Raw genomic sequence first — 26,798 nt, forward strand, 5'->3', positions numbered from 1 at the left:
TAAATAGTTTAAATTGATATGATTCCTACGTCAATGTCAAACCTGCTTTCAGAAAGCAACTCGTCAGCGTAATTATTTTCTTCAAGCCGCCTCGATCTCATCTACGTTTTAACTGTTTAAACACTGTTGGGTCCCTCCGTTTCGTTTTTAACTAATTTTCCAAAACTTTCCACTAAAATTCCATTCCTTGTCTTGTGGCACTGGACTTTGTTGACCTGACGCACTTTGAACAGTTTAACTTCCACTTTGTTTCGAATAGATTCTCTCGCTACCGTTAACTGCAATCCACTTTGTTTAAACTCCCCCGATCAGTTCGGCCGCTGCATATCTATTCGCCTCTCCCTTTTGTGGCACGCCTAACATCACATTTCTTGTTAAGCTCTTCAAACTTTTTGAGAACACGTGATGGCGGTTTCTGTTCACTATCCCGCTTCTACCTCCGAAATCCTGCGCGATCTCAATGAGGAATTTCATGAATACCAGCCTCCCCCAACCAAAATCACCCTCGATGTCAACAACAAATACAATGTGTTTCTCAGCTTTCGCGGAACAGATGTGAGGACAACTTTTGTTGACCATCTCTACGGATCTCTCTCTGGAACCGGACTTAGGGTTTTTCTCGACAGCGAAGAGCTGCAGAAGGGTAAAGAAATTGAATCCAGCTTGCAAACTGCCATTGCGAAAAGTGACATTTTCATCCCGATATTTTCTCAGCACTATGCAGAATCAACATGGTGTCTGAAGGAGGCAGCCCAGATGTGTAGATCCAGTGGCTTCATCATTCCCCTCTTTTATGATGTGGAGCCCTCTGATGTTCGCTACCCTCAAAGAAAGGGAGGTCCATTCGCCGAGGCATTGGAGAAACATTACAGCCATTTAGATCGGCAAGATGAGAAAACTATCCAGGAATGGAAGAATGCCCTTTATCAAATCTCTTTTCTTTCTGGTTGGACAAGGGCGGAAGACTTCGGGTAAGTAATTTGCATCCCGTTTTTCAATTAACCCACTCCAAAAACCAAATGAGAACGTCTTTTCAGAGGTCCGGTTATTATTCTAGCCATTCTGTTTAGGGGATTGACTGTTTGTTTATCTACCCTGTTTATATTATGATATATAATAGATTATAAGCCCCTTCTCAAATCTCTTTATTTGGATTTGAGTTAAGGAGATCAACGATTACGGTCATGGATGCCTATGTCCTCTCGTTCAGTTTTGTACCCTGTTTCTATCATGATAACTATACTTGATAAGGGACTCCTCTACAGATCTCTTTAACTTCTACATTTCTTTCTAGCCCTGAAATAGCATTCATCCCTTGAATTATCTAGCCATCCAATTTCTGTCTGCATCAAATTCGTTGCTGGGGACATTTTCTAGGTTCCTTCAATGCCACGAATTAAGCTTGGTAGTATCATTTCATTTCCTGTCATGTCATTCCAGGTTATAGAATTCGAGTCGTGAATCTCATCTTTGTTTGATCGTGTGGGTGCTTTCTATTCTTTTTCGGACACAAATTTTCCCAAATTGGATCTTGTCTTCCCATCTCTAAAGGACTATTGTTTGGATCTTGTCCACACGTTAATTCTCCACTAGAATGCGCTGTCACCGATCTTTCATTAAATCTGGTGAAAAACGCCCACCCTCTTGTCTCGGTTTATCCATGTAAACATCAGCGATCACTTATACATTTACTTACTTGTCATGAAAAGAATGGAGTTCCTAATTTCGAATAAATAAGGCATTAGTCCTTAAATTGAAAATGTAAAATCAATAATCTGAAAACCCTCCTCGGATAGAAATATTGTTACTCCAGTCTATCCTATTTGCTAATTTGAGTGTAAACATAAGTATGATTAAGATCTTGTTGAAAGTCTCGAATGGAGGTTAGACTTTGATTAGTTTGAAAGTTTTGGAAGAGGTGGTTTTTGTATTTGCTTTCTCTTACTCTTATTTTTCTTTACAGATTAAAATATATAGATGTTAGACAAATACATTGTTAATCCATCAAAATAATTTGATTCAAAATAGACTTCAATATGTAAGTCTTCATCAATTTTCTTCTTTTTCAAATGTATAAAGAAATAAAAGTTTTAAAAATAGATTTTGTTTGTTCCATACTTTTCTAGTAGGTAGTTTAGATTTCATATTAATTTTTACATATAGATTAAGAATTCTAAAATTCAGTAATATCAGATTTTTATGATTTATAGTAACTTTTTAAGTAGTTGTGTAAGGATTTGGTTGTGTTTTAGTTTTTCATCAATGTTTCAAATCACATTCCATGATCCATTATCAAAGACAGTGAGATCTAAGAAACAAAACTGTTGTAAGTTGGATCAAATGGAAAAGTAAAAGAAAAAGAAACACTCAAAAAAAGGAAAAGAAAATTCTATACAAAAACTAAGTATGAATGAAATACAAATACAAGAATACTAATATATCTACCACTGTAAATAGCTATATGAATGTATACATGAATATGCATATAATAAATAAGAAAGAAACAAAGACAATCCATCTATATAACATTACATAAATAATGATGCATGTGTGTGTCTATACACACATTTACATGCATACATAAGCCAACAATCACTGTGTGTGTGTGTGTGTGTGTGAGAGAGAGAGAGAGAGAGAGAGAGATCATAATCTATAAATGAAATAAAATATGTGCATATACACATAGACATATATGTATATGTATATCTACACGTGTATGTATGTGTGTTGATATGCATATACATATGTGTATATATATACATACATACTATATTTATTGTATGTGTGTATGTTGTATATGTTTGGATATTGTTGGCATATGTATGCATTTGCATATGCATGTCCATCATGTTACTTATAGATTACATTATCAATGCTATTTTATTTATTGTTTGACACACACATATAGTCTTTTATTTTTTCTTTCTTTCTTATTTATTATATGCATATTTACATATATATTCATCTATAGATATATTTGTCTTGTCTTTTTATTTTACTTTTACTTTCTTTTTTTGAATATTTGTTTTCTATTTTTTGAGTGTTTTTTTTCCATTTCTTTTACTCCTTTTCTATTTAGTCTTTTTAGATCTGCAACTTATCATATTTGTGTTAGTTACATCCTACATCCTATAAAGATCATAAATTGTGATCCAAAATATTGATAAAAACTAAAACACAATTGTATCATAAAACAACTGCTTATAAAAATTTAAAAAAATATTATCATCTTAGATGCATCACTTAACGACAAAATAGTTATTAACGGAGTCGAAAGCTTTTAGGAGTTAATAATCACCAGCATTTAATTAGTAACAGCACCTACATGCTCAAGGATTTGGAATTTTGGATTACTCGTTACAGCTTCCTCATATGTGACATGAGCTTTATTACTAGTTACTAGTTACTAGTTAACAAACCCCTAATTATCCTTGCGATATTTCTTAATTTAATGGTAAGATTGATATTTATGAATGGTCAATAGTATGTAAGGTTTCTCTTTCCTTTTATAAATTCAAAAGGTACTTGTTGGCGGTATTTGTGTAATTTAGTGTTCCTTATATTTAGTGCAGGCCTAAATTAGAATTGTAAGTTGTAATATATGGAAGGTGATTTGCAGGTACGAAGGAAGACTAGTAAGAAGAGTTGTGAAAGACATATTGAATACCTTAAAGATCACTCCGTTAGATGTCCCTGTCCACCTTGTGGGACTTGAAATGAATATCAACGACCTTCTCAACAAATTAGATCTGAGTTCGCGGCATAACACGGTGAGAGTGGGAGTCACCGGAATTGGTGGCGTCGGGAAAACCACCTTGGCGAAGGCTGTTTACAATAGCATTTATGCTAGGTTTGCTGCTCATATCTTTGCAGAGAAAAATACTACCCTTGTAGACTTGCAACGGGCAATTCTAAGAAGATTGGTAAATTTCCATGGCGAAGTTTCAAGTGTTGCCGAGGGAAAAGCTGTGATGGAAAATCTATTGCGAGGAGTTAGTGCCCTTGTCATATTGGACAATGTGAATGATTGGAGCCACTTGGATGCAGTGAATGGGAATTGGTTTGGGCCAGGCAGCAGAATCATCATTACATCCCGAGACCGACACATACTAAATCTTGCCAAGGTTGAGGCAGTTATTCAAATGAGTGGGCTACAGGAGGGTCAAGCTCTTCAATTGTTTTGTTGGCATGCTTTCTCAAGGCCGTTCCCTGAGACCCGCTACAAAATGCTTTCTGTAAGAATAGCAAGAGCATGTCGCGGTCATCCTCTTTCATTACATGTTATCGGAGAACATTTGTTTGATAAGAAGGAGCGGGGCGACATTGAATGTTGGGAAGCAGCTCTACAGAACATTGGGGAAAATGAAGAAATATCCAGAGTGCTTCGGATCAGTTACGATGAACTTAGCCATGTTGAGAAGGAAATGTTTCTAGACATAGCTTGTTGCTTCGCTGGTGAAAGGAAAAAAGACGCTGTTATTTTCTGGGAAGTTTTATACCGAAACAGGGTCAAAACAGCCCTCAAGAATCTTGCACAGAAAATGCTTATAAACATCAGTTATGAAGGTCTCCTGGATGTACATGACCTTTTGCGGGGAATGGGAAGAGGGATTGAAGAGCTGGCCGATAACAACAGCAGACTGTGGCTGCCAATGGGGGCACACAGAACATTGGGCAGAGACAAAGCAGAGGAACTGAAAATGCTTGTTTACACAGGGGAGAATGGAAGAAATCCCGTTAGCCGCGTGCACACAATGCCTTCCCTACGCTACCTTGTTCTGCAAAATACAAAAGTAGTTAGCAACATTGGAAACATTGCTCCTAATTTGTTATGGATAAAAATTAGAAACTGTGAATTTGTAAGTGATACGTATACATGGTTAACCTTATTAAGAGACAAATTCTGGTTGGATAGCAATTGGTGCCAAGTCAGGATTTTAAGTGTAGAGCAGTGCTCAAGTCTTACGAGAATCCCAAAAACAGTTGACAGCTTGGTGAAACTCCGATGCTTGTATCTGCATGATTGTGTTGCTCTCACAACACTTCCAAACACACTTGGTAACTTGTCACAATTGAAGAAGTTATCATTGCGCGGCTGTACCAGTTTATCTAGTCTTCCTGATACCGTGGGCAATTTGATGCGGCTAAAAAAGTTGGGATTGGAAGGTTGCACAGGTCTAAAGAACCTTCCCAGCAGTATAGGTAATTTAACTCAACTAGACTTACTGGACTTGAGAAGATGTACAGGGCTAAGGAATCTTCCCAACACTATAGGCGACTTGGTACAACTACGGGTTTTGAACGTGCGTGGTTGTCCAGGTTTACAGATCTTTCATTACCCATTGGACAAGTTACAAAATCTGAGGAAATTCCTTTTATCAAATATAGTAAACCAAAAGAGCTTTCATGATGGGGTTGTCAAGTTAGCCCAATTTAGAGAGTTAAACAGGTAAAAGATCATTTATAGGTGTATTTGAAATGTATGCTGACTCTATTAAAAAACTTTGAAAGAATATATACTTGTATTCAATTGTTTGAAATTTTCTTTCTTGATAAAGTGGCCACTCAGAGAAAATCAATGAAGCTTAGTGTGATGTTTAAGCCTTCCGTAATAAAGTAGTCATTAAAATGATTTAAAATCTTGTAGAAGCGTGGGCATCGGAAGCTTGTTGCAGAAGAAGTTCAATGTCTACTTTGTTTACCACGGAACCGATGAAGGGAAAATATTGATGGGTCACAAATACAAATGCCTGCGTACCGGGTCTCTCCGGATATGGAAAGATAGTGAGGATGATGGAAGTAGTGAGTTTAGAGAGGCAATTAATAGCAGTGACATTCTTGTTCCCGTTCTCTCCAAAAGCTTTGTGGACTCAACTGTGTGCATGAGAAAGTATGCAGCCATGCTCCGCTCAAATGGCCTTGTGATTCCTCTACACCTTCGTAACCATACACAAGGCTATCGTATCAAACGTTTGAAAATAAAGATGTTAAAATATTAAGTTTTTAAGATATAAAGAGAGCTTCATTTTTTTCATCCAACACTTTTCATAATGAATTTTGAACTCTAACGTCTATTTTCTATTTTACTATTTAAAACTCTTAAATTTCTGTAGTGGGATTTTCTGTAGAGTATTTAAATGAAATTTGAAATTCAATTGGATTTCAAATTTTCATCGAAAGTGTCTACAATTATATTTAAATTCTAGTAGTTTGTTTTAAATTTTATAAACAATGTTTAAATTTTAATTTATCATTTATTTACATTTTGTAAGGACAAATGCACATATTCATATTTTAGATATTTATGACTAAATTAAGATAAAGTAAGTGTTCCTAAGTATATAAAGTGTTTGAATTTCATTATTTTTATTTTTTGGTAAATCTATACAATATTTTATGTTTGTGAGATTTGATTGTTTTATTTATAAAATAAAGAGTTTGGAGGTCTTCTCAATTCAATATGGAAAATCCCCATTGAGTCCCAATAGGATTTGTGCAGGATCATGGTATGGTAAAAGGTAGCATAAGGAGAAAAAATATATTTTCCCTCATCCAAAAATGAACTAAAATATGTGTTGATTTTTTAGTAAGCCTAGGTGTCATTACACATAGCCAATAGGTGTCAATTTGGAGGTCTTCTCTATTCAGTATGGAGAATCCCTATTGAGTCCTAATAGGGTATGTGCAAGTTTATGGTATACTAAAAAGAGGCAATGTGAAAAAAAATCTTCTTTTCCCTTGTCAAAAAATGCACTAAAAAACTTGCCAACTTTTTAGTAGGTCTAGGTATCAATACACATGGCCAAGCCAAAAGCCAAGACACAAGCTTAATTAGATATTCAATATTTGAAATTATCAGATATCCAAGTTTTGCAAGTAAAAAAATAAAACCCACAAGCTGCATTTATTAGTTTTAACTATAAAAATGACATCCCTATTGTGTATACAACTTTCTATCAGATATATGATCTTCCTATTGCATATTTCACTCAAAATTATTCAGAGTATGTTCATTTTTTTATATTTTGTTATTTTCAAGGGAAACCCTTAAGCAGAGGGAAAACCCCAATGGGGATGGTGCCCAAAAAATGATGTACTAATATAAAAGTTCCTTGTGAAAGGATAGACCCCGTTAGGAGTTAATGAAATACAATCAATACATATGAGTCCCTATTAGGAGACTTTGAATCTCTATTAGGAGATTCCAACCCTGTTAGGAGTTGTACCCACCCTACCAGGAGTTGAAAGGAAGTTAGCTGAACCCAGTGCCCAAATAGCTTCAGTGCTATTCCTTCTGCATAATATAGTGTGAAACAAAAACTGTCCAACTAGAAACTTGTCTTTCCAAATATATTTTCTTTGATGTTCCAGCAATACTAGTAGACTCAACCTCTTCTCTAATTTCAAATTTGTATATCAAGCTCACTCAACAAAACATGATAGTACATATGATCTCACTAATGATTACAACCAAGGAACCTATACTTCCTTTATACCAAGTCCTAAAACAAGTTATTGATTCATCCAAGGGATTTCTTAATTTACAATAATAATATAGGACAAACTTAAGATATTACAATACACATTGCATTACAGCTTCACACTTTATTCAAGATTACACACAATTGTCGGTTCATAATCTTCATAATTTTTCACTCAATGATCTTTATATTGTGCACATTGAACCAAAGCATCTCTAACATGTCTTCAACATCTATCTAAACCTGCTCAACCCAATTTCATCTTTGTTATAAGATAAAATAAAGTTACCAGTAACAACTCACTGCAAATGTTGCCTGAAAACAATCTTCAATTAAACCTTCATAACTTTGTCATGTATTCATATTTTTGTATGCACACTTGATCATAGAATCAATATAAATCTCTAAACATCTAGGTAAGTGTACATAATCTAATCTTCAATCCTCAAACCGTATGAAGCCAATCTCTCGCTTCTACTCTACAAGTCTTCTTAGAAAGATAACCATGTTGTCATCAATAACAAATACAATCATGAATGCAACACACCAACTCATGAACATATCCAAAATAGTCTTCCAAACATTCTGACAAACTCCCCCATAGACCTTTATCATCATTCATGCTAATACTTCTATCTAGAAGTTAACACCTCTTGGTTGAGGTTGAGATTGACCTCAACCTAAGAGGTAAATATTATATCTTCCATGGCCCGATGAAAATTATTAATAATTTCTTGCCTTGTGTAAATGTCCCTTTTTATTTTGATGCCCAAAAAGAATATAAAAGGAGGCTTACTCACTTCATTTGATCATCTACAAGTTCTATGAGCAATCTAGATTCTTCATCCACAATGATTCATGAGCATCCATTTTCAAGTAATCAAACAAGTTCATTCAAGGATTCTTCACGCAAGTAAACAATCAAGGCTTTTATTCAAGTATCCAAGATCTTCATTGTTTATTGTGAACTTCTTCTCTTAGATCTTGTAGGGCCCATTTGTCGTTGCACCAAAAGCCATGACTGTTAGTGAACATGGAACACCACATAATTAACCACCTATGGGCAGGGGAGCGCGTCGCATCACCCAACAATCTCCCCCTCGATGCACATACCAGGTGCTTATGCAGGTCGGGAGGCACCGGGGAGATTTGAACCCATGACTAAGCCAAAACCAGGCTCTGATACCAATTGTAGGGCCCATTTTCCGTTGCACCAAAAGCCATGACTGTTAGTGAACATGGAACACCACATAATTAACCACCTGTGGGCAGGGGAGCGCGTCGCATCACCCAACAGATCTAGCTTCATTCTTGACATGAGATAGTAGAGTTGGCTACTGAAGAGGAGATCCAGTTTCATGTTTTCAAGTCCGTCAATTCATCATTGATATGAATTATAATCATTCATTCAAGAGGCTTACATTATTTTCTTTTGGTTTTTGTGTTGAGTCAAGGCTATCACATTAACTTATTTGATCACATAGTAAATATAATTACATCAACATTGGTATGATATTTTCTGTTTTTAGATTTACTTCTACTACATGTTACGATTACTTCATTTATATCTATTTCAATTCAAGATTGATTTCAAAATTGAGGATTCACCAAGGAAATCCCCTCCACATAAAAAAAAAAATTCCCTTTCTTGTATGTAGCTGCGAATTTCCTAGTTTTGAGGATCATAATTATAGATCTAGGGTGACAATTTTTGTCATACTTTCAAATCTCATATTTTTGTCAAGAGAAAGTTGACCTCAAACTCAACTAAGTCAACCAAGATCTTAGAAGTCAAACTAGAGCTCTCAAATTGATCTTGACTTGAGGCTTTCATATTTTTAGGGTTTATTGATTTAAGCTTCTTGATTCTAGATCTCACTTGATTTCAATTTCTTATACAATTTGATAGTCTATTTTCATATATGAATTTGCATCCTCTACTTGCCCTCAAGGTAAGTGCATTCCCCTCTTTTTCATTTCATAGCATTTAATTTCATAGATTATTACATATCATTTACGATTCCTTCTCTTAGGGAAACAATGAACAAAACCCAAGGGACTTCTACATTGAGAAGATGACAAATTAGGACTTTTGCTTATGGATTTCATTTGTGGTGGAATCTTAATATTCCTCATGTTTATGTGTGTGGGTTTGGTGTATTCTATTTTCACACCATTACATTGTGGTGTACCATATTTTACACATCACATATGATTCACTAAATGCACTTTGACAAGACTTGACAAAATCAAGAGAAAACATAAACTTCCAATGTCTTTGACTGATTAAAGAAACATTAGCCCTTTAATTTTTAGAGGTTGATCGCAACTCCTTACAAAATTCCTCCTATAAGTGCTTCGCAACCCTAGAAGCATCTCAATCACTTTAGGTTGTTTTTCTAGGCACAATACAACTTCTATATCTCAAAGAAAATAAGAACTCCACTAATGGCCCATAACTTATCACAACATTCTAAAGAATAAAAAATCCTCAAATTTTTTTTTTTTTTTTTGACAATCTACAAAGAATATGAGGTATCAACACCAAGGTGAATTATATCTATTTTCACCAATCACAACAATCTACCTCCCAAATGCAAACTAGGACAATTAGATTGGGACTATCCTCACACCTTATTGTCTAATCACATCTCTATTAGGAAATATTCCTATAATATCTTTCCAGTTCAAGATGCTAATGAATTTTGAATATACCATTTGCTTGATTTTCAATATGATAGTGAAGTAAAGAGCAATGACATTTAAATAAAAAATAAAACAATCTCCTCACTATATGGTCATTTTTGTGTCTAATTTAGAGTTCTACCTTAGTAAAGCCTTGGCCCATATATCTTTAGATTATCAAATGGTACTATGGGTTGTCTACAAAGGAGGGAAATTAAGAGTGAACAACAAGAAAAAGGCTTCAAAAAAACTCAAGGCTAATGCCATACAATGTAAAACAATACTTCATATACATTTCCACCCATTCAAAGTCAACAACAATGACCTTTTAACTAGATCTCTCCTATCTCAATGGACCCACATTTCTGACTATCATGTTCCTTGGTATTAGAATAGTGCTCATAACATAATGTATCAAATCAAAATCTCTTGCATCACCTTATGTACTCCACATTCTATAAATGATCTTGACATACTCAAGGGATAACATAAACATTTCCTAATCATCACAAATTTAATTTCAATGAGATAACACATTGATTATGGCTGCCATAGTCATAAAGATAGTTTGAGCAAAAAATAAAAACTCCAGAGGTTAGAACAATATAAGGTCTGTGGTTTGCACTTTTAATATGCCACTTAGCTCTATGACATCCTTATTTAATCTTCTAGGGCCCACTTGGTCGCTGGAATATGTTTTGAGAGTTGGCATTTGAAATCCTAGATTTGGGATTCTGGATCATGGAGATTATTATTTTGAGAATTTGATTTGGGACCATTTGGTTCATCAAGAATTCATAATGGAAAAAGATATTTCCTCCATTTGGTTGCACATTTTTAAAACTAGAATACAAACTAAAATAAACATTTATTCTTTTTGCAAATGGCCTGTAACTTTGGTAGTATGAATTTTGTTTATCATGAGCCCTCAAAATGGTAAGCGATCTGATATCGGGGTGCAAGTGCAAGAATGGGTTGGATCTGCTAGAGGGAAGATGACACACGACCCATCTCATGTTCTTCTAAAAGGATGCCAACCAACTGCCAATTTCAAAATTAGAGCTACATCACTAGACCATTTCATCATAACTTCCAAATTTTTTGAAATGTCCAACAAAAGCTTCCTTCTGCCTATCTGTAGAAGGGACACCCTCTATATCACCAATCCATGTAAGCACATTATAATATTATTAAATACAATTCTTGACATGATATTTAACAATGTGTCAATCCTTAGTCAAGCTTTTAGCATTTAAAATAAATCTCAGCCCCCATCGAATCTTCTTTAGGATTGGTTGAATGTGTATTTGGAAAAACTGCCTGATTGTGCTTGCTTGTGGCTATGATTCGAATAATGTTCATTATTCAATAAGAATAGAAGGTATTGAATGCTGATGAAACCCTGCAAAAGATCAGTCTAGCCTTAAACCTCCACATTTTTGTTGGACTGCTTAGACAAAATTAGTTGGCCAATCTTTGTGGTGTTGTTTGAATACCATGGACTATAATTCTCAAAACCCAATACAAAATTTGAGTTTCATGACACTTCGCCAATTAACAAAACTCAGCCTGATGGAAAAAAAAAGGCAGTGTTATCACACCCAACAAACACATCAAGTAAATAGAGCAAACAAAAAATAAGAGCAACAATGATGATGACAAAAAAATTTCAGTGAGTGGACATCAATTTTTTAAATTTCAATTAATTTGAAATGCTCACTTTTGGCAAATTAGAATTAAAACAGGTGTTTGAGCAATTCCACCTATTTAGATGGAAGACCAAATCTTGGGTTTGGGGGGTAAATGAGGATACCAAATTCTATTTTTTACAAATTCCCATTCTTGTTTTGTAGACCCAAATAGTGGATTAGGAATCTTTTAGGATTCCAAATTCTAATTCCTGTCCATTTGGTTGCACATCCTTAGGATCCATTTGGTTGCAGGAATTGTTGAATGCAACATTCATCAATGCTAGAATAAACTCTCTTCTGGAATTTGTGCATTCTTAAAATAGCTTCTGGAATATCATTTGAACCTGTTTGGTTGTCCTGGAAGAGGAGTCGGAAGATGTATATTTTGTGTTTAGTTGCAACCATTAAAATAGGAATTGGAATAAGTTTTTTCTCTAAAAAAAAAGAGTAATTTAATTTTTTTGAGGTCTATTATATTTTAAATATTAAAAAAAATATTTTTGAAAACTAAACTTTTTTGTTAATTATTTCAAAAACAAGCATCCTATTTGTTTTTTAAATTGACTTTATAGTTAATGTATAACACAACCTTTGAAAGTATTTAAAATTAAATAAAATTATTTTAAAATTCTATTCAATGTATTATATAACTACTTATAATTGATTTTTAAATTATTTAGTTTATTATTTTAAAAAATCAAAACGTTATTATTTTAAAATGTATAGGTTTGATAGTATTAACTTTACATTTCAACTTAGTTTAAATTAAAATATTAAAAATCCAAACTTAAATATTTTTTTAAAATACAAATAAGTCATATTTAACTAATCTTTCAACATTATTTTAATTAAAACTAGACACAAGATTTATTTGTAAATATACTTTTATAAAAGTTGATAAGAGATCTCAAATCTGATCTAAGTCTCTTTTGTCATTTTAGAAAAATCTTATACAAGTTCAACTTATGGACATTTTTGCATATGGTCCCAACAAATAAATGCAATTACAAGGCAAAGAAAACATTGTAAAAAGTAAATTTCACCCTTCTAAGCCTTGCAACACTTGCACTCTATGCCTCCATCATGCACTATACTTGTTGTTCCTTCATCATGCTTTCTTGTTCCTTCATCATGCACCGTACTCGTTGTTTGCGCATCACTAACACAACCATAGAATCCACACCCATCATGTCCCTACAATAGAAAATCTTTATTAGTTCTTAGTATAATAATTCATTACACTAATTTTAAAGAATATTAATTATAATAACCACCTTTTTTCTATTTGAGCAACACCAAAATTTACACCCAAGATTTTTTGGTGTATTAGAGGTCTTTAACAAACATGGGCCAGCACCACAACAACATGTTGGCACATTCATTAAAGCCATCAACCCTACAACATCAAAATTAAATTTGTTATATGAAAATACACCCTAAAAAACGTCAAATATATTAGCATAAGTCAATGTTTATAAATCATATTTTCTCTTTACTTCATGGAATCTATATCGATAATACTCAAATCTGGTAAAAATGCAAAGCAATCATTCAAGGGTTGTGGATGCCCAAAAATACCTATAATGAATGAGTGAGCTTCCTATGATCATATATTGTCTATGATGAAAGCAATTAGAAAAAACTATCATCAAGAGATGGTTTGTTTATATAATGATACTTGCTAAAATAGGTCTTATAATTTCATATTAATTGAGCCATAAATTTAGCTCTTCCACATCTATCAATTGGATTGTTTCAAGCATTTGTGTATCCAATTTGTGAATCATAGTTCACCTTCAAATGGAGGTATCATTATCATGTAAAGTAAAGCAGAAAGACAAGGTTATGATGAGTTTAGAATGACAATCAGAAAATACATATAATCATTATGGGACCAAGAGAGTATACACTATCTTGGAGATCAAAATACTATCATATAGGGCAAAGACTAGGATCAGAGACCATCATGAGCATAGAAGAGAATTCTCTTATGAAAAATACAATGATTCCACTATCATAATTTATTCAAGCAATAGAGTTGTATCAAATGGAAAAGGCAACTTAATGAAGAAAGAGTACCATTTACCATTGAGTAGAGGGCAAATGATTGAATCATGCAACTCAAGAAGGCTTTGGTAGGCTTTAGGAAATCAATCAATTATGCAATCAATCAGAAAATTAAATATCCAATTGAAATCATAAGGGAAATCATGACAACAGTTGAAGATCAATATTTTTCATTGAAGTCTATTGAGGTTTTTTTAACTGATCGCAAACAGTGAAGCTTGATTTCAAAGCGAGAAGATTAATCCATGAGGTTGTTATCTAGATCTTGAAGATGTATCAAATTGTTGGTTTTATGGTGTCCTATTGTTGGTGTAAATACGTACTTTACTATTTACACTTACTTAAGTTTACTTAGGTTAATGCATTATTTAATTATATTGCATTATTTTATTATTTTTATTATGAGACACTTAGGAGTTTGTGCAACCTTGTGAGTTGTCATGTTGACAACATAGGAGTATGCACCTTTATTTGAGCACATGGTGTCTACAACACTATTTTGTGTGTCCCATCCTTGTAGACTTATCCTCACATTATCGCACTTACTTCCGTGCTTAATGGAGGATAATCCATATCTGGTGGACATGTGCTTGGTTGTATGAAACTTCATGGTGCTAACTTCTATGCATTCTAGAAGCTCTCTTGAGGCCTTTATATTCAGGCACTCCTAGTGTACTCTTGAAACAGTTATTGAATACATTGTTATTCTGATCATACTCTCTCTCTTTGGTCTACAATTGTGCTTGCGTTTGAGTTCTTAGTTCTTGGGTGAATTTTTCCCTTAGGCAAATTCTTACATGGTATTAGAGGTTGGACTCTTTCTCTTCACAAGCCATTCGAGACCTCTTGCTTGCTTCATCACCTCAGCCTGAATTCAGAGTGCTGCAAAAATTGGGAGCGTCCAGCATCAGATCTGACCTCTCCATTGTGTCCGGAATGCTGAACCGGTGAAAATTGACTATAAGCACACCTATTTTAGCCCATAGTCGACCATGAGGCAAATTTTATTTTGCAAACCGGCACCCGAAGGCACCGATTTGTAATTGGGTATGATCTATTTCATTGATCTGATTATTTTATTTCAGATCGGAATTAATTTTATCTCTGCATTATTAGAATTGGATATTTTCAAAATTTTCAATTTGAGTCAGAGAAAAATTTTGTTGCAAAACCGAGCTGTCAACCCTCAGTCTGCTATTTTTTGGCAGATTATTTAATTTATTTCACAAGGAGAACTTTATTAAGTTGCGGGCTTAATAATCTGAGGAATACATCACATATTTCTGGGTGCCACTTTCTCCATTGACCGAGCACATACATTTCGGCCTTTACCAACCGCAGCGGCCTTTAACACAAAATCGACAGACATCTACCCACCGGCTCGGCAATTGTTTCCGGGTGGCCCTATGATCGACCACCGATGGGTGAGCAATTTCTTTTCAAGTTGTGCGCGCTTATATTTAAACAGCGCCAGACTCCATTTCCCTATCAATGTGGGATTAAGTTCCCACCCTCCGGCAATGCAAACTCTAAATCTCAGCATCGCATTTGCGAATATCGGCATCGCTATAGTATATTTTGACAATCGCATAGCAAGTTTGCTGACATCTACTCAGTGACCATGCAGACATTCCATGGTGGAAACAAGCGCCACGTGGTGCTTCATCATTCGCTCGCGCAGACAACATCCACGTATACCATCCAGCAGGCCACGTTAGTTTGAGTCACCGGACACATCGACAGAAATGTAAGCAATACACCTGTCACCACATCACCTACCCTGTCAGATTTTTTCGTACACATAGTACAGATCCGTACATTTTCGTATGGTACTGCCTTGCCACGTCAGCAAGTGGGTCATTTTTGCTGACACCATCAATTTTGCGAGCCTAAAATTGATGCCTGTCTAGATGTCATCCCAGGCCATTTTTGAACTACTACAAAGGTCGTATGACCGTCAAATTTAACCCTTTCTTTTGCTGGTGCAACCTCTCACCAAATTAATTTTAGTTTTGGCAGTCTGACTTCAAGAGCTCATATCTTGGTCATTCCGACTCCAATTCAGGTGCAATTTTTTTTGAAATTAGGTATAATTTCCTAAATTTTCTAGTGGTGATGTTTTTTTTTGGTTTTGGTGCGCAAATTTTGCAAATTTTGCATTTTTTGGTGACTATACTTGCATAATCCTGCATTTTGCAACTTCAGAAGCTCCATACGGGCACATCTGGTCACTTTTTTAGGTTCCATTTTTTTTGAAAGTGCATTTTTTTTCATCTAATTTCCAGATCTGAAGTAAGATTCTAGGGTTGTGTGGACAAATTTCTCACTTTCAGAATTAGGCCTTCTTTGGCATTGTATAGCTTTGATTCTTTTTCAGAATTGTTGTAAAACTAAGCTACAGTGCTTAAGTGACAGATTTAAGCCTCATAAGGCAATTGTAAAAGACAAATCAGCAAGTCCACTTTGTTCATTTTGACAAGTGGCTCATTGTAAATGCACTACTTATAAAGTGCCAAGCATCTTTTTTGGGGGGGTCTTTTGATTGAGTGAAAAGGGGGGGTGTGTACTATGTTTTTTGTATCTCTCTATTGTGCTCTTTCATTTCTACATCATGGGTTTTAAATGTCCTCCTCTAACTTCATGCAACTATACTACATGGAAAGATATTGCATGGTGTAAATTAATGGAAAAAGGATATAGTTTATATGTTGATGGTACAATCACTAAACCTACTGATGCTAAAGAACTCATTGATTGGACAAATCAAGACCGACAAGCTTTAGGTGTTATCAAGAGTTGTGTACATAGCGATCTTCTCTTCCACATTAAAAATTGTTCAGCATCTAAGGAAGCTTGGGATAAACTTGAATAGTTGTATGGTAAAGTGGATGAAGAAAAAGGATTTCAGATTGAGGATGATCTACTTCTCTTAGATCCTAATAATTATGACACAATTCAAGATTATATCATTAAATTCAATGAGTATAGGGCACTTCTAAAAGATTGTGGAAATCCCATTAAGGATGATAGGTTGATACATCACATCCTGAAGAAGCTACCTACTGAGTATGCCAACTTTTTTTCAAGATTTAATACTCACAAGTTGATCATGGGATCTGCTTACTAGAATCCTTCCTTTGACGGATTTACAGATATGTTGATTGTTGAACAATCTCACTTGGTGGATTTTGGACTTCTCAAGTTATCTAAGACCAAAGCCTTAGTGGCTAGTGATGATTCCAAATCAAGTCAAGGGGGAAAAAGAAACAACAACAAGAAGCAGTGGAAGTAGAAAACACAATCTGAGACACAACATGACTCCTCTCAACAAGGCGGTTCTTCTTCAAACAAGAAAGGGAGTAATTACAAGAAGGACAAACTCTTTTGTGCGTACTGCAAAAAGCCAAATCATGATGAGCATCATTGCAAGACAAAAAGAATCAATGAGTTAGAAAATCTACTCAAGAAGAATAAAATTCAAGTGCCAGGTACTTCCAAGGATTCTACTCCTAACTCTTCAAAGGGTAAAGGTCAAGCACTTATGGCAAACTCAACTTCTTCTTCGGAATGGATACTTGACTTAGGTGCCTCTTACCACATGGGTTCTTCAAAGCAAGATTTTTCTTCATTGAAGCAGTCAAAGGTACCACACATCTTCGTGGGAGATGATGCAAAAATAGAAGTTGAAGGGAAAGGACATGTAGAAATGGAAGATGGGGAATTAAAAGATGTACTCTATGTTCCACATCTAAGCTCCAATCTCCTATCAGTTTACCAAATCACTCACCTTGGAGATGGTCATAAGGTTGAGTTCCTTCCCGATTCAGTGATGGTGCGAAGTCTCAAAGATGATTCCTTGGTAGTAGTTGGGAAAGTCGATGATGACAGGAGGCTTTATTCCTTCTCCCATTTTGTACCTAAGAGTTCTTCTCAAGCCTTGTTAACTCACTCTACTTCAAACAACCTATGGCATGAGCAGTTTGGTCACCTTGACTTCCACTCTCTTCAGCAACTTTGCTCAAAACACATGGTCAAAGGTTTACCTAATATCAACTTTTCTAAGGGGGAGTGTTCATCTTGTTCAGTGGATATGCATCTCAAGGAGAAGTATGATAAAGGAAGTCTTCTCGAGCTCCAGTTGTTCTTCAGCTAGTTCACATGGTATTAGTAGGACCGTTTGTAGTGACTTCAGTTAGCCAAGGCCGCTACATACTCATATTTGTTGATTACTTTTCAAGATTCACTTGGGTCTTCTTCCTTCATCATAAGAATGAAGTAGTACATAAACTTCAAGAATTCAAGACTCATGTTGAACACAAGTCAAGGAAAGCCATCAAAGTATTAAGGGTGGACAATGAGAATAGATGTGTTGACAGAAGACTTATGAACTTTTGCAGAATTGAGGGGATTGATCTTTAGAACTCACCAGCATTCAGTCCACACAAGACAGATGTTGTAGCTATGAGGATTAGGACTCTCAAGACCATGGCAAGTTGCATGATTAAGGCCAAGTCTCTCGATCCTACACTTGAAGTTGAAGCCATTAGCAGTGCTACTCACATACTTAACAGGTCTCCTCATCTAGCCTTAGATGGAAAGACTCCTTTTGAGGCATGGTGTGGTAGAAAACTAGTTGTGAGTCACCTTAGAGTCTTTGGTTGTCCAGCATGGGCTAACCTTTCTTCCAAGAATTGCAAGGCATCGACACCTCGGCCTTGTACCTTTATTGGTTATGAAGACAATGTGAAGGCTTATAGACTAATGGATCCTGAGACTCACGAGATTTTTGTGGAGAAGGACGTTCACTTTGAGGAAAGTTCTCCCAGCTTGTCCTCTACTCCTCTCCACACATCATACATAGTGGAAACTGATAGTGACACTAGTGATAGAGCTTCAACAGCTTCAGACACGTGGGGTTCTATCGACAGTTGCAGTGAGAGGTCACATCAGTCTAGTCCATGTGCCTATCTTACCATAGTGAAAGGTCCATCTCAGCATGGTACATCTTGTCTTCTAGCTCCAACATCATTTGACTTGGGAGACAGACTTGAGGACATGCATATTCTCATTGATGATGATACTACTACAGTTGTTGCGAGGGCTTACTCTGACCCTCATGTCCATTCTCTACATGATCAATCTGAACAGGTTGGCATGATTGTGGATCCTTATGAGTAGCAATTAGTGGAGGACTCTTTGTCAGTAGAGGAGACAGATGGTTCAGTGGAACAGGTTCAAAAGACATCTTTGACAGATTTGCATTCATTCTTTACAGCATAGTTGGAAGGGGTGAACTTCAACATCAGTACAGGGATACTTGAGCAGGTTTCAAGACTAGCATACATCTTTAGGACTGTACCTTGGGCATTGTTTCTTCCTAAGGGGAGGAACACCATTCTAAATTCTTGGACTAGCTTCTTCATCGGAGGAGTTTTCACTTGTTGGCATTATTCTTTTGGGGGGGGGAGGGGGGGGGGAGCCTATTCTATCTCTCTTCCTTCTCTTATTCTCTTATGTATATATTGGATGTATGTCATAATGGGGGGGCTCTTGATTACTCCATCCATCGATGCATCCTCTTTTATCTCTCTTTTTGGGGGAGTGTTTTTCCCATGAGGTTTTCCCTCTTTCCCCGCTTTATGGGAAATTGCATTTCGTTATGTACATGGGTACCTAACATGGCCTAAGTCAGGACCCATTATGCATCTTCTTCCTAGTTCGTAAGCTTACGGGCATTCCCCAAAGTTGCACTTAAGGGGGGGTGTTGGTGTTGTAATGATCCCATCTTTTGCCTTCACGTTCTCCAAAGTCTAAGTGGAGGATAAGAAGAAATTAAATTAATTTCTTATAAAGTCATTCAATTAAAAATTAAAGGTGACTTTGTATTTAATTAATTTAGTTATTTACAAGGGAGTAGCTTCTAGGGTATGTATTAATTATTGGAAGGATAGAAGCCTCTCATGATTTAATTAATTATTACCAGGGAGGAATTTCTAGGGTATGCATTAATTATTGGAAGGAGGAAGCTTCTAGCTCTTGCAATTAATTAATGTTTTAGTTCCTTCCAGAAGGATGAAGAAAAGGATAAATAGGGCTGAAAGTCTCATTGTTGAGCATCAGATTATTGCATCAGATGATTATAACTTGCATTTGATAAGAGCTTGGATGTGTGAATCACACTCTATTTTGGCAATAGGGGACGTTCATTCTCTATTGTAACATTCTAGACGTCATTCCCTTCGGGTTTGGCCTTTGGAATACATCTCTTTGTACTTGATTGCAGCATTTTTAGAATTAATATAATTTTAATAGTTGGTTTAGCTTTTGGGCATTCCTGGGTGTCCATTACAGTGGTATCAGAGCTATTTCTAGGGTATCCATTATAGTGGTATCAGAGCTATTTCTAGGGTGTCCATTACAGTGTTATCAGAGCTATAAGTCCTGCCATCCTGTGGAGATCATATTGATAGCCGGATAAAGATGTATATTAGTCTAGATCAAGATGTGATGTTTAGACATTATTGGGTACATTAGAGAAGGGGCAATGTATGCAACAGGAGTAGAATAGGATACAACAGGAGCATGATAGGCGAATGGATATGATGTTGCAACTTATGGCTAGACAGATGGGCATCAACATTGACAATTTGTATGTTGCTCCAGAGCAGAAGGTAGTCGATTTCTCAGGTGGGATCGAGACACGTATAGAGCCAGCCAGCTATGATGTTGGTGATGTGGGCATTTCGGCAGAGTCAGTAGAGACATGTGTACAAAGTCAAGAGACCACATATGAAGCCTTGTCAAGGGATGATGATGTAGCAATAGTGGAATTAGGAGAATGCAAGGCAACTGTCATATCAACAACCACTTCTATGTTAGTTGAACCATCCAATGAGGAGTTTGGCAGTAAGCATGCGGTTATAGATGTGTGCTTTGATGATAGTACACTTGTTATTGCTAATGAGGTGAGCAATATAATGACAAAGTCATATTATACTATCGATCAAAAAAGTGTTAATGTTCACTCTTGGGATAGTACTATGTTCAACATGGATACAACATTGTCTTATGACAATCTAATGTTTGAGGCTAATCATTGCATGCATCGGGTTATTGTATCGGATGATTATAACTTGCATTTGATAATAGCTTGGATGGGTAAATCACACTCTTTTTTGGCAATAGGGGATGTTCATTCTCCATTGTAACATTCTAGACATCATTACCTTAGGGTTTGGCCTTTGGAATACATCTCTTTGTACTTGATTGCAGCATTTTTAGGATTAATATAATTTCAGTAGTTGGTTCAGCTTTTGGGCATTCCTGGGTGTCCATTATAGTGGTATAAGAGCTATTTCTAGGGTATCCTTCATGTTCTCCAAAGTCTAAGTGGAGGATAAGAAGAAATTAAATTAATTTCTTATAAAGTCATTCAATTAAAAATTAAAGGTGACTTTGTATTTAATTAATTTAGTTATTTACAAGGGAGTAGCTTCTAGGGTATGTATTAATTATTGGAAGGACAGAAGGCTCTCGTGATTTAACTAATTATTGCTAGGGAGGAATTTCTAGGGTATGCATTAATTATTGGAAGGAGGAAGCTTCTAGCTCTTGCAATTAATTAATGTTTTAGTTCCTTCCAGAAGGATGAAGAAAAGGATAAATAGGGCTGAAAGTCTCATTGTTGAGCATCGGATTATTGTATCGGGTGATTATAACTTGCATTTGATAAGAGCTTGGATGTGTGAATCACACTCTTTTTTGGCAATAGGGGACGTTCATTCTCTATTGTAACATTCTAGACGTCATTCCCTTAGGGTTTGGCCTTTGGAATACATCTCTTTGTACTTGATTGCAGCATTTTTAGAATTAATATAATTTCAGTAGTTGGTTCATCTTTTGGGCATTCCTGGGTGTCCATTACAGTGGTATTAGAGCTATTTCTAGGTTATCCATTATAGTGGTATCAGAGCTATAAGTCCTACCAAAATTATATTAATTCTAAAAATGTTGCAATCAAGTACAAAGAGATGTATTCCAAAGGCCAAACCCAAAGGGAATGACGTCTAGAATGTTACAATAGAGAATGAACATCCCCTATTGCCAAAAAAAAGTGTGATTCACACATCCAAGCTCTTATCAAATGCAAGTTATAATCATCCAATGCTCAGCAATGAGACTTTCAGCCCTATTTATCCTTTTGTTCATCCTTCTGGAAGGAACTAAAACATTAATTAATTGCAAGAGCTAGAAGCTTCCTCCTTCCAATAATTAATGCATACCCTAGAAATTCCTCCCTGGCAATAATTAATTAAATTATGAGAGGCTTCCATCCTTCCAATAATTAATACATACCCTAGAAGCTACTCCCTTGTAAATAACTAAATTAATTAAATACAAAGTCACGTTTAATTTTTAATTGAATGACTTTATAAGAAATTAATTTAATTTCTTCTTATCCTCCACTTAGACTTTGGAGAACATGAAGGATACCCTAGAAATAGCTCTTATACCACTATAATGGACACCCAGGAATGCCCAAAAGCTGAACCAACTACTGAAATTATATTAATTCTAAAAATGCTGCAATCAAGTACAAAGAGATGTATTCCAAAGGCCAAACCCTAAGGTAATGATGTCTAGAATGTTACAACGGAGAATGAACATCCCCTATTGCCAAAAAAGAGTGTGATTTACCCATCCAAGCTATTATCAAATGCAAGTTATAATCATCCGATACAATAATCCGATGCTCAGCAATGAGACTTTCAGCCTTATTTATCCTTTTCTTCATCCTTCTGGAAGGAACTAAAACATTAATTAATTGCAAGAGCTAGAAGATTCCTCCTTCCAATAATTAATGCATACCCTAGAAATTCCTCCCTGGCAATAATTAATTAAATCACGAGAGGCTTCTATCCTTCCAATAATTAATACATACCCTAGAAGCTACTCACTTGTAAATAACTAAATTAATTAAATACAAAGTCACCTTTAATTTTTAATGGAATGACTTTATAAGAAATTAATTTAATTTCTTCTTATCCTCCACTTAGACTTTGGAGAATGTGAAGTGCAAAAGATGGGATCATTACAGGTGTAAATACATACTTTACTATTTACACTTACTTAAGTTTACTTAGGTTAATGCATTATTTAATTATATTGCATTATTTTATTATTTTTATGATGAGACACTTAGGATTTTGTGCAACCTTGTGAGTTGTCATGTTGACAACATAGGAGTATGCACCTTTATTTGAGCACATGGTGTCTACAACACTGTTTTGCATGTCCCACCCTTGTAGACTTATCCTCACATTATCGCACTTACTTCCGTGCTTAATGGAGGATAATCCATATCTGGTGGACATGTGGTTGGTTGTATGACACTTCATGGTGCTAACTTCTATGCATTCTAGAAGCTCTCTTGAGGCCTTTATATTCAGGCACTCCTAGTGTACTCTTGAAACAGTTATTGAATACATTGTTATTCTGATCATACTCTCTCTCTTTGGTCTACAATTGTGCTTGTGTTTGAGTTATTAGTTCTCATTCTTACACCTATGTTTCTTTTGAACTACTTGTTTATATCTAAGATATGGACCAGATGACTATTATTCTTGCCTACACAACTCTAGTCATGGTCTACCTAAACCATGGATGTGTAGCTAATGGTTCCATAGTAAGTAGGCTCCTTGTAAAACATTTCCAAATGATCCCATCAACTGAGCTAATTCATTTTCACATCAATGTCAACAGATCAACCACCATTTATCTTGTGAATGGTTGCTATCAATCAACTAAATTCAATGTACACACTCTCAATCAACTTAATCACACAAAAGATAGTAAAACTAAGAACAAACAAGACCAAAGAAAATAAGTAATCAAAGTGAAACATAAAATATCCACATCAACTGCTATTCATGATGACTAATAAAAAAGCATAGTAGATTTGAAGGTCTTAATGTGTAGAAAGAAACTAATATATTCAATTTTCAAGCAACCAAACAATGTAAAACTGAAGGCAAGTAACAACTATTATTTTAGTACGAACAAGAATTTTCTAACCAAATTTAGAAAATAGATGAAAGTACAAAGTTCTATAAGAATTCTAATGCAACATCTAGTAGAATGAAGCAAGGAAAGCAACAAATTGAACTACATACTATTCAGTCAAAGATGACTATTCAAATGGAACCATTTAGTAGGACCTTTCATACAACCTAAATACAGAATGTGCTAAAAACTTCCAGAACTCACAACTAAGATATTCATTCAAGATATTCAAAATCTAGATTATTACGTCAAGAGGTGTAACCTATAGTGGCAGAATGGGGAGAAGTGAAGTGGTGTGACTATGGTCTTAATGTTAACTTTATAAAATTGAAAAATAAAGCCCAACTAATATTGTATTAAATAAAATCAGGTAAAATCAATGATACAAATATAGAATATATATTAAAAAATTTACACATTTAAATATTTAATTTTATAAAGAAGATAATACAAAGAAGGTAAGTTTATACAATCATTTTAAATTTGAAAACATGATATTGGAATTTCTAGCTTAGATATTTAAAGTTGGGCCAATGTTAAAAGTTGATATCATATATTTACTTTTTGTAAATATTCTTTTATATTGATGTGCATTAAAAGTTTAATTTTTGTAAATTTAATACATCTATTCCAATATGTCCAATATGCATCAATTTAAATAAATTGATGAAATTTATTAAAAATTAATAATTGATGGTATTGTTTAATTGTGTTATTATTCAAAACTAAAATTTAATATATCTACTCAAATGTTTCATAATTTATTCTTCCAATGTGTATTAATACTTTCTCTTGTTAATTCATCGGTCGTTTTATATGTTTTATTAATCTTGAAATAAAAGTATTTAATATTAATATGAGATGCTCACAAATTCATTCTTAAAATAAAATAATTATAATTCATAAATATTTTATGAGAATTTTTCTTTGTTAGTTTTGATATTCAACATGTATTCATATTTACATATATTCAACTTTTAAAAGAACTGTTAGGTTTAACTTAAATGTCTTTTTCCAAATCTAAATCTAACACAAATATCTTTTTATTTGATGTTTTATTTTTATGTTGATAATTAAACAAAAGAATATACAACAAAATACTTAATATTTAATTTAAATAAATATATAGTGCAATGTATTTATAAGTAAAAACATTTGGATGATATTAAATTTATTAAATATTTAAATGAATAAATAGCTCAATATATTTTATTTTTTATTTTTTTGTGAAAGATTACTAATTTAAATCCTATTACTTTTAAAGTTATCACATTCACATTTTCTAGAATGCCTTGTCCAAGACTAAATTTTGAGAATGAAGAGCAATGAAGATAGTATCGAAGAGAATATGCTTGGAATTATATGAGACAATGATGTGAACAAAGGAATAATGCTCAAAGAGAGGAAGCTACAAGTCCTAGAAATGAAGAGCAACACATACAACACAGAGAATATGCATGAAATTATATAAGACAATGACATGAACAAACAACTAATGTAGAAAGAGAAGAAGAAAGAAATCATCGAAACCAACTTGATAGAGAAAGACATGTCAAGCATAGGGAAACTATGATAGTGAAAGAGATTGAAGAACAAATTAGACAAAATGTAGACGAGATGAAAATATGAATCGAAGCAAGGAGAAGCTAATGGCAGGTTTAGTTCTGATGGGATGAATTCTATGATAATAGATTGTATTCTACAAACACCAACTAATAGAGTAGAAGATCTTATGAATGTTGATTCAAGTAATTATAATTTACAAGAGGAGTTGACATCTCAAATAAGAAGAGAAAGACAATTGAAAAGAACACAAAATTGAACAGATGAGGGGACAATCAATACTATTGAAAATAATGGGATTGACTTGAGGACATTACAAATAATGTTTCAAAATGGACTAGATAAACTTGCTACATTGAGATGTGTTACATCTGTCAAGAAAGTTATATTGCAATGAAGGTTGTATTGAAGGCCCTATTTGTCATTGATGTCAACAAGAAAAGAATGAACATCAATTTTCAACATCAAACAACATAGATCTTGGTCCACAACCATTAGAACTTTCTAATATGAGACAAATAGAAGAAATGTTGATAGCATGTATCAACCCAATTCTTCAAGTTACACATGCAATTGGAGGTCAATTTAAATATAAAGGGCATACCATAAGTTTTCCACAAGAAGTAAGAGAAATAGACAAAATCTTACCACGTCGAATTAAATATTTACCTATTATCATTGTTTTCAAGAAGGATCAACATGGAACACGTTATAATTTTACAGTCAATAAAGAGAGGGTATATTTCAATTTAAAATAAAACATGATAAGTTCTATAGGGATTTTTAAATTGATGAAAATGCACTTACTACTTAGTGAGGTTACATCTAATTCAAATGATAACATCTTTGATCAGCTACACTCAGTTCATATAAAATTTGATTTGGATGCAAATGAATATGTATTTGCAAGTCCACTAATGGAGATGGATCAAGGAAATATTATCAACCATACTATATCAATGGCCTCTAAACCACCAAATTCACAAAGAGATATGGAACTAATTCATGCATCGTTAAATAACCCAAATGTGGATCCTACATCACTAATTGATTGGCTTGGAATTGGAACATCTCTAGTGAATGAGTATGTCATAGAAGGATTACTTGATATGGATTTTCCAACACTATTTCCAGATGGACGATGTGATTGGATCGAACCAAGATTGAGGAGAGTCCATCTTCATGAGTTTGTTGACCATTTACTTTGATATAGAGATCATCTCTTTGGATGACACCCACGATTTAGTTA

The 26,798-nt window shown here is 34.6% G+C and overlaps 1 protein-coding gene across 1 annotated transcript; it reads left to right on the forward strand.

Annotated features, from left to right (window-relative positions):
* The first annotated feature begins 201 nt into the window (after positions 1-201).
* Positions 202-6,039, forward strand: LOC149558090 (disease resistance protein RUN1-like). Its single transcript, XM_089832489.1, has 3 exons — positions 202-971; positions 3,620-5,449; positions 5,648-6,039. The coding sequence occupies exons 1-3, from the start codon at positions 406-408 to the stop codon at positions 5,997-5,999; spliced, it is 2,748 nt and encodes a 915-aa protein (XP_089688615.1). The 5' UTR covers positions 202-405; the 3' UTR covers positions 6,000-6,039.
* Positions 6,040-26,798: the final 20,759 nt, after the last annotated feature.

The sequence above is a fragment of the Cupressus sempervirens genome, chromosome 5 (genome assembly GCF_028749045.1).
Source record: "Cupressus sempervirens isolate cs-2001-9-10 chromosome 5, ASM2874904v1, whole genome shotgun sequence".
NCBI lineage: Eukaryota > Viridiplantae > Streptophyta > Pinopsida > Cupressales > Cupressaceae > Cupressus > Cupressus sempervirens.

Bases quoted from the DNA above. Each gene is read 5' to 3' on its own strand.
- LOC149558090 (XM_089832489.1), top strand. From the start codon at position 406: ATGGCGGTTTCTGTTCACTATCCCGCTTCTACCTCCGAAATCCTGCGC. The intron at 972-3,619 runs GTAAGTAATTTG...GGTGATTTGCAG, and splicing joins ACAAGGGCGGAAGACTTCGG to GTACGAAGGAAGACTAGTAA. The intron at 5,450-5,647 runs GTAAAAGATCAT...AAAATCTTGTAG, and splicing joins CAATTTAGAGAGTTAAACAG to AAGCGTGGGCATCGGAAGCT.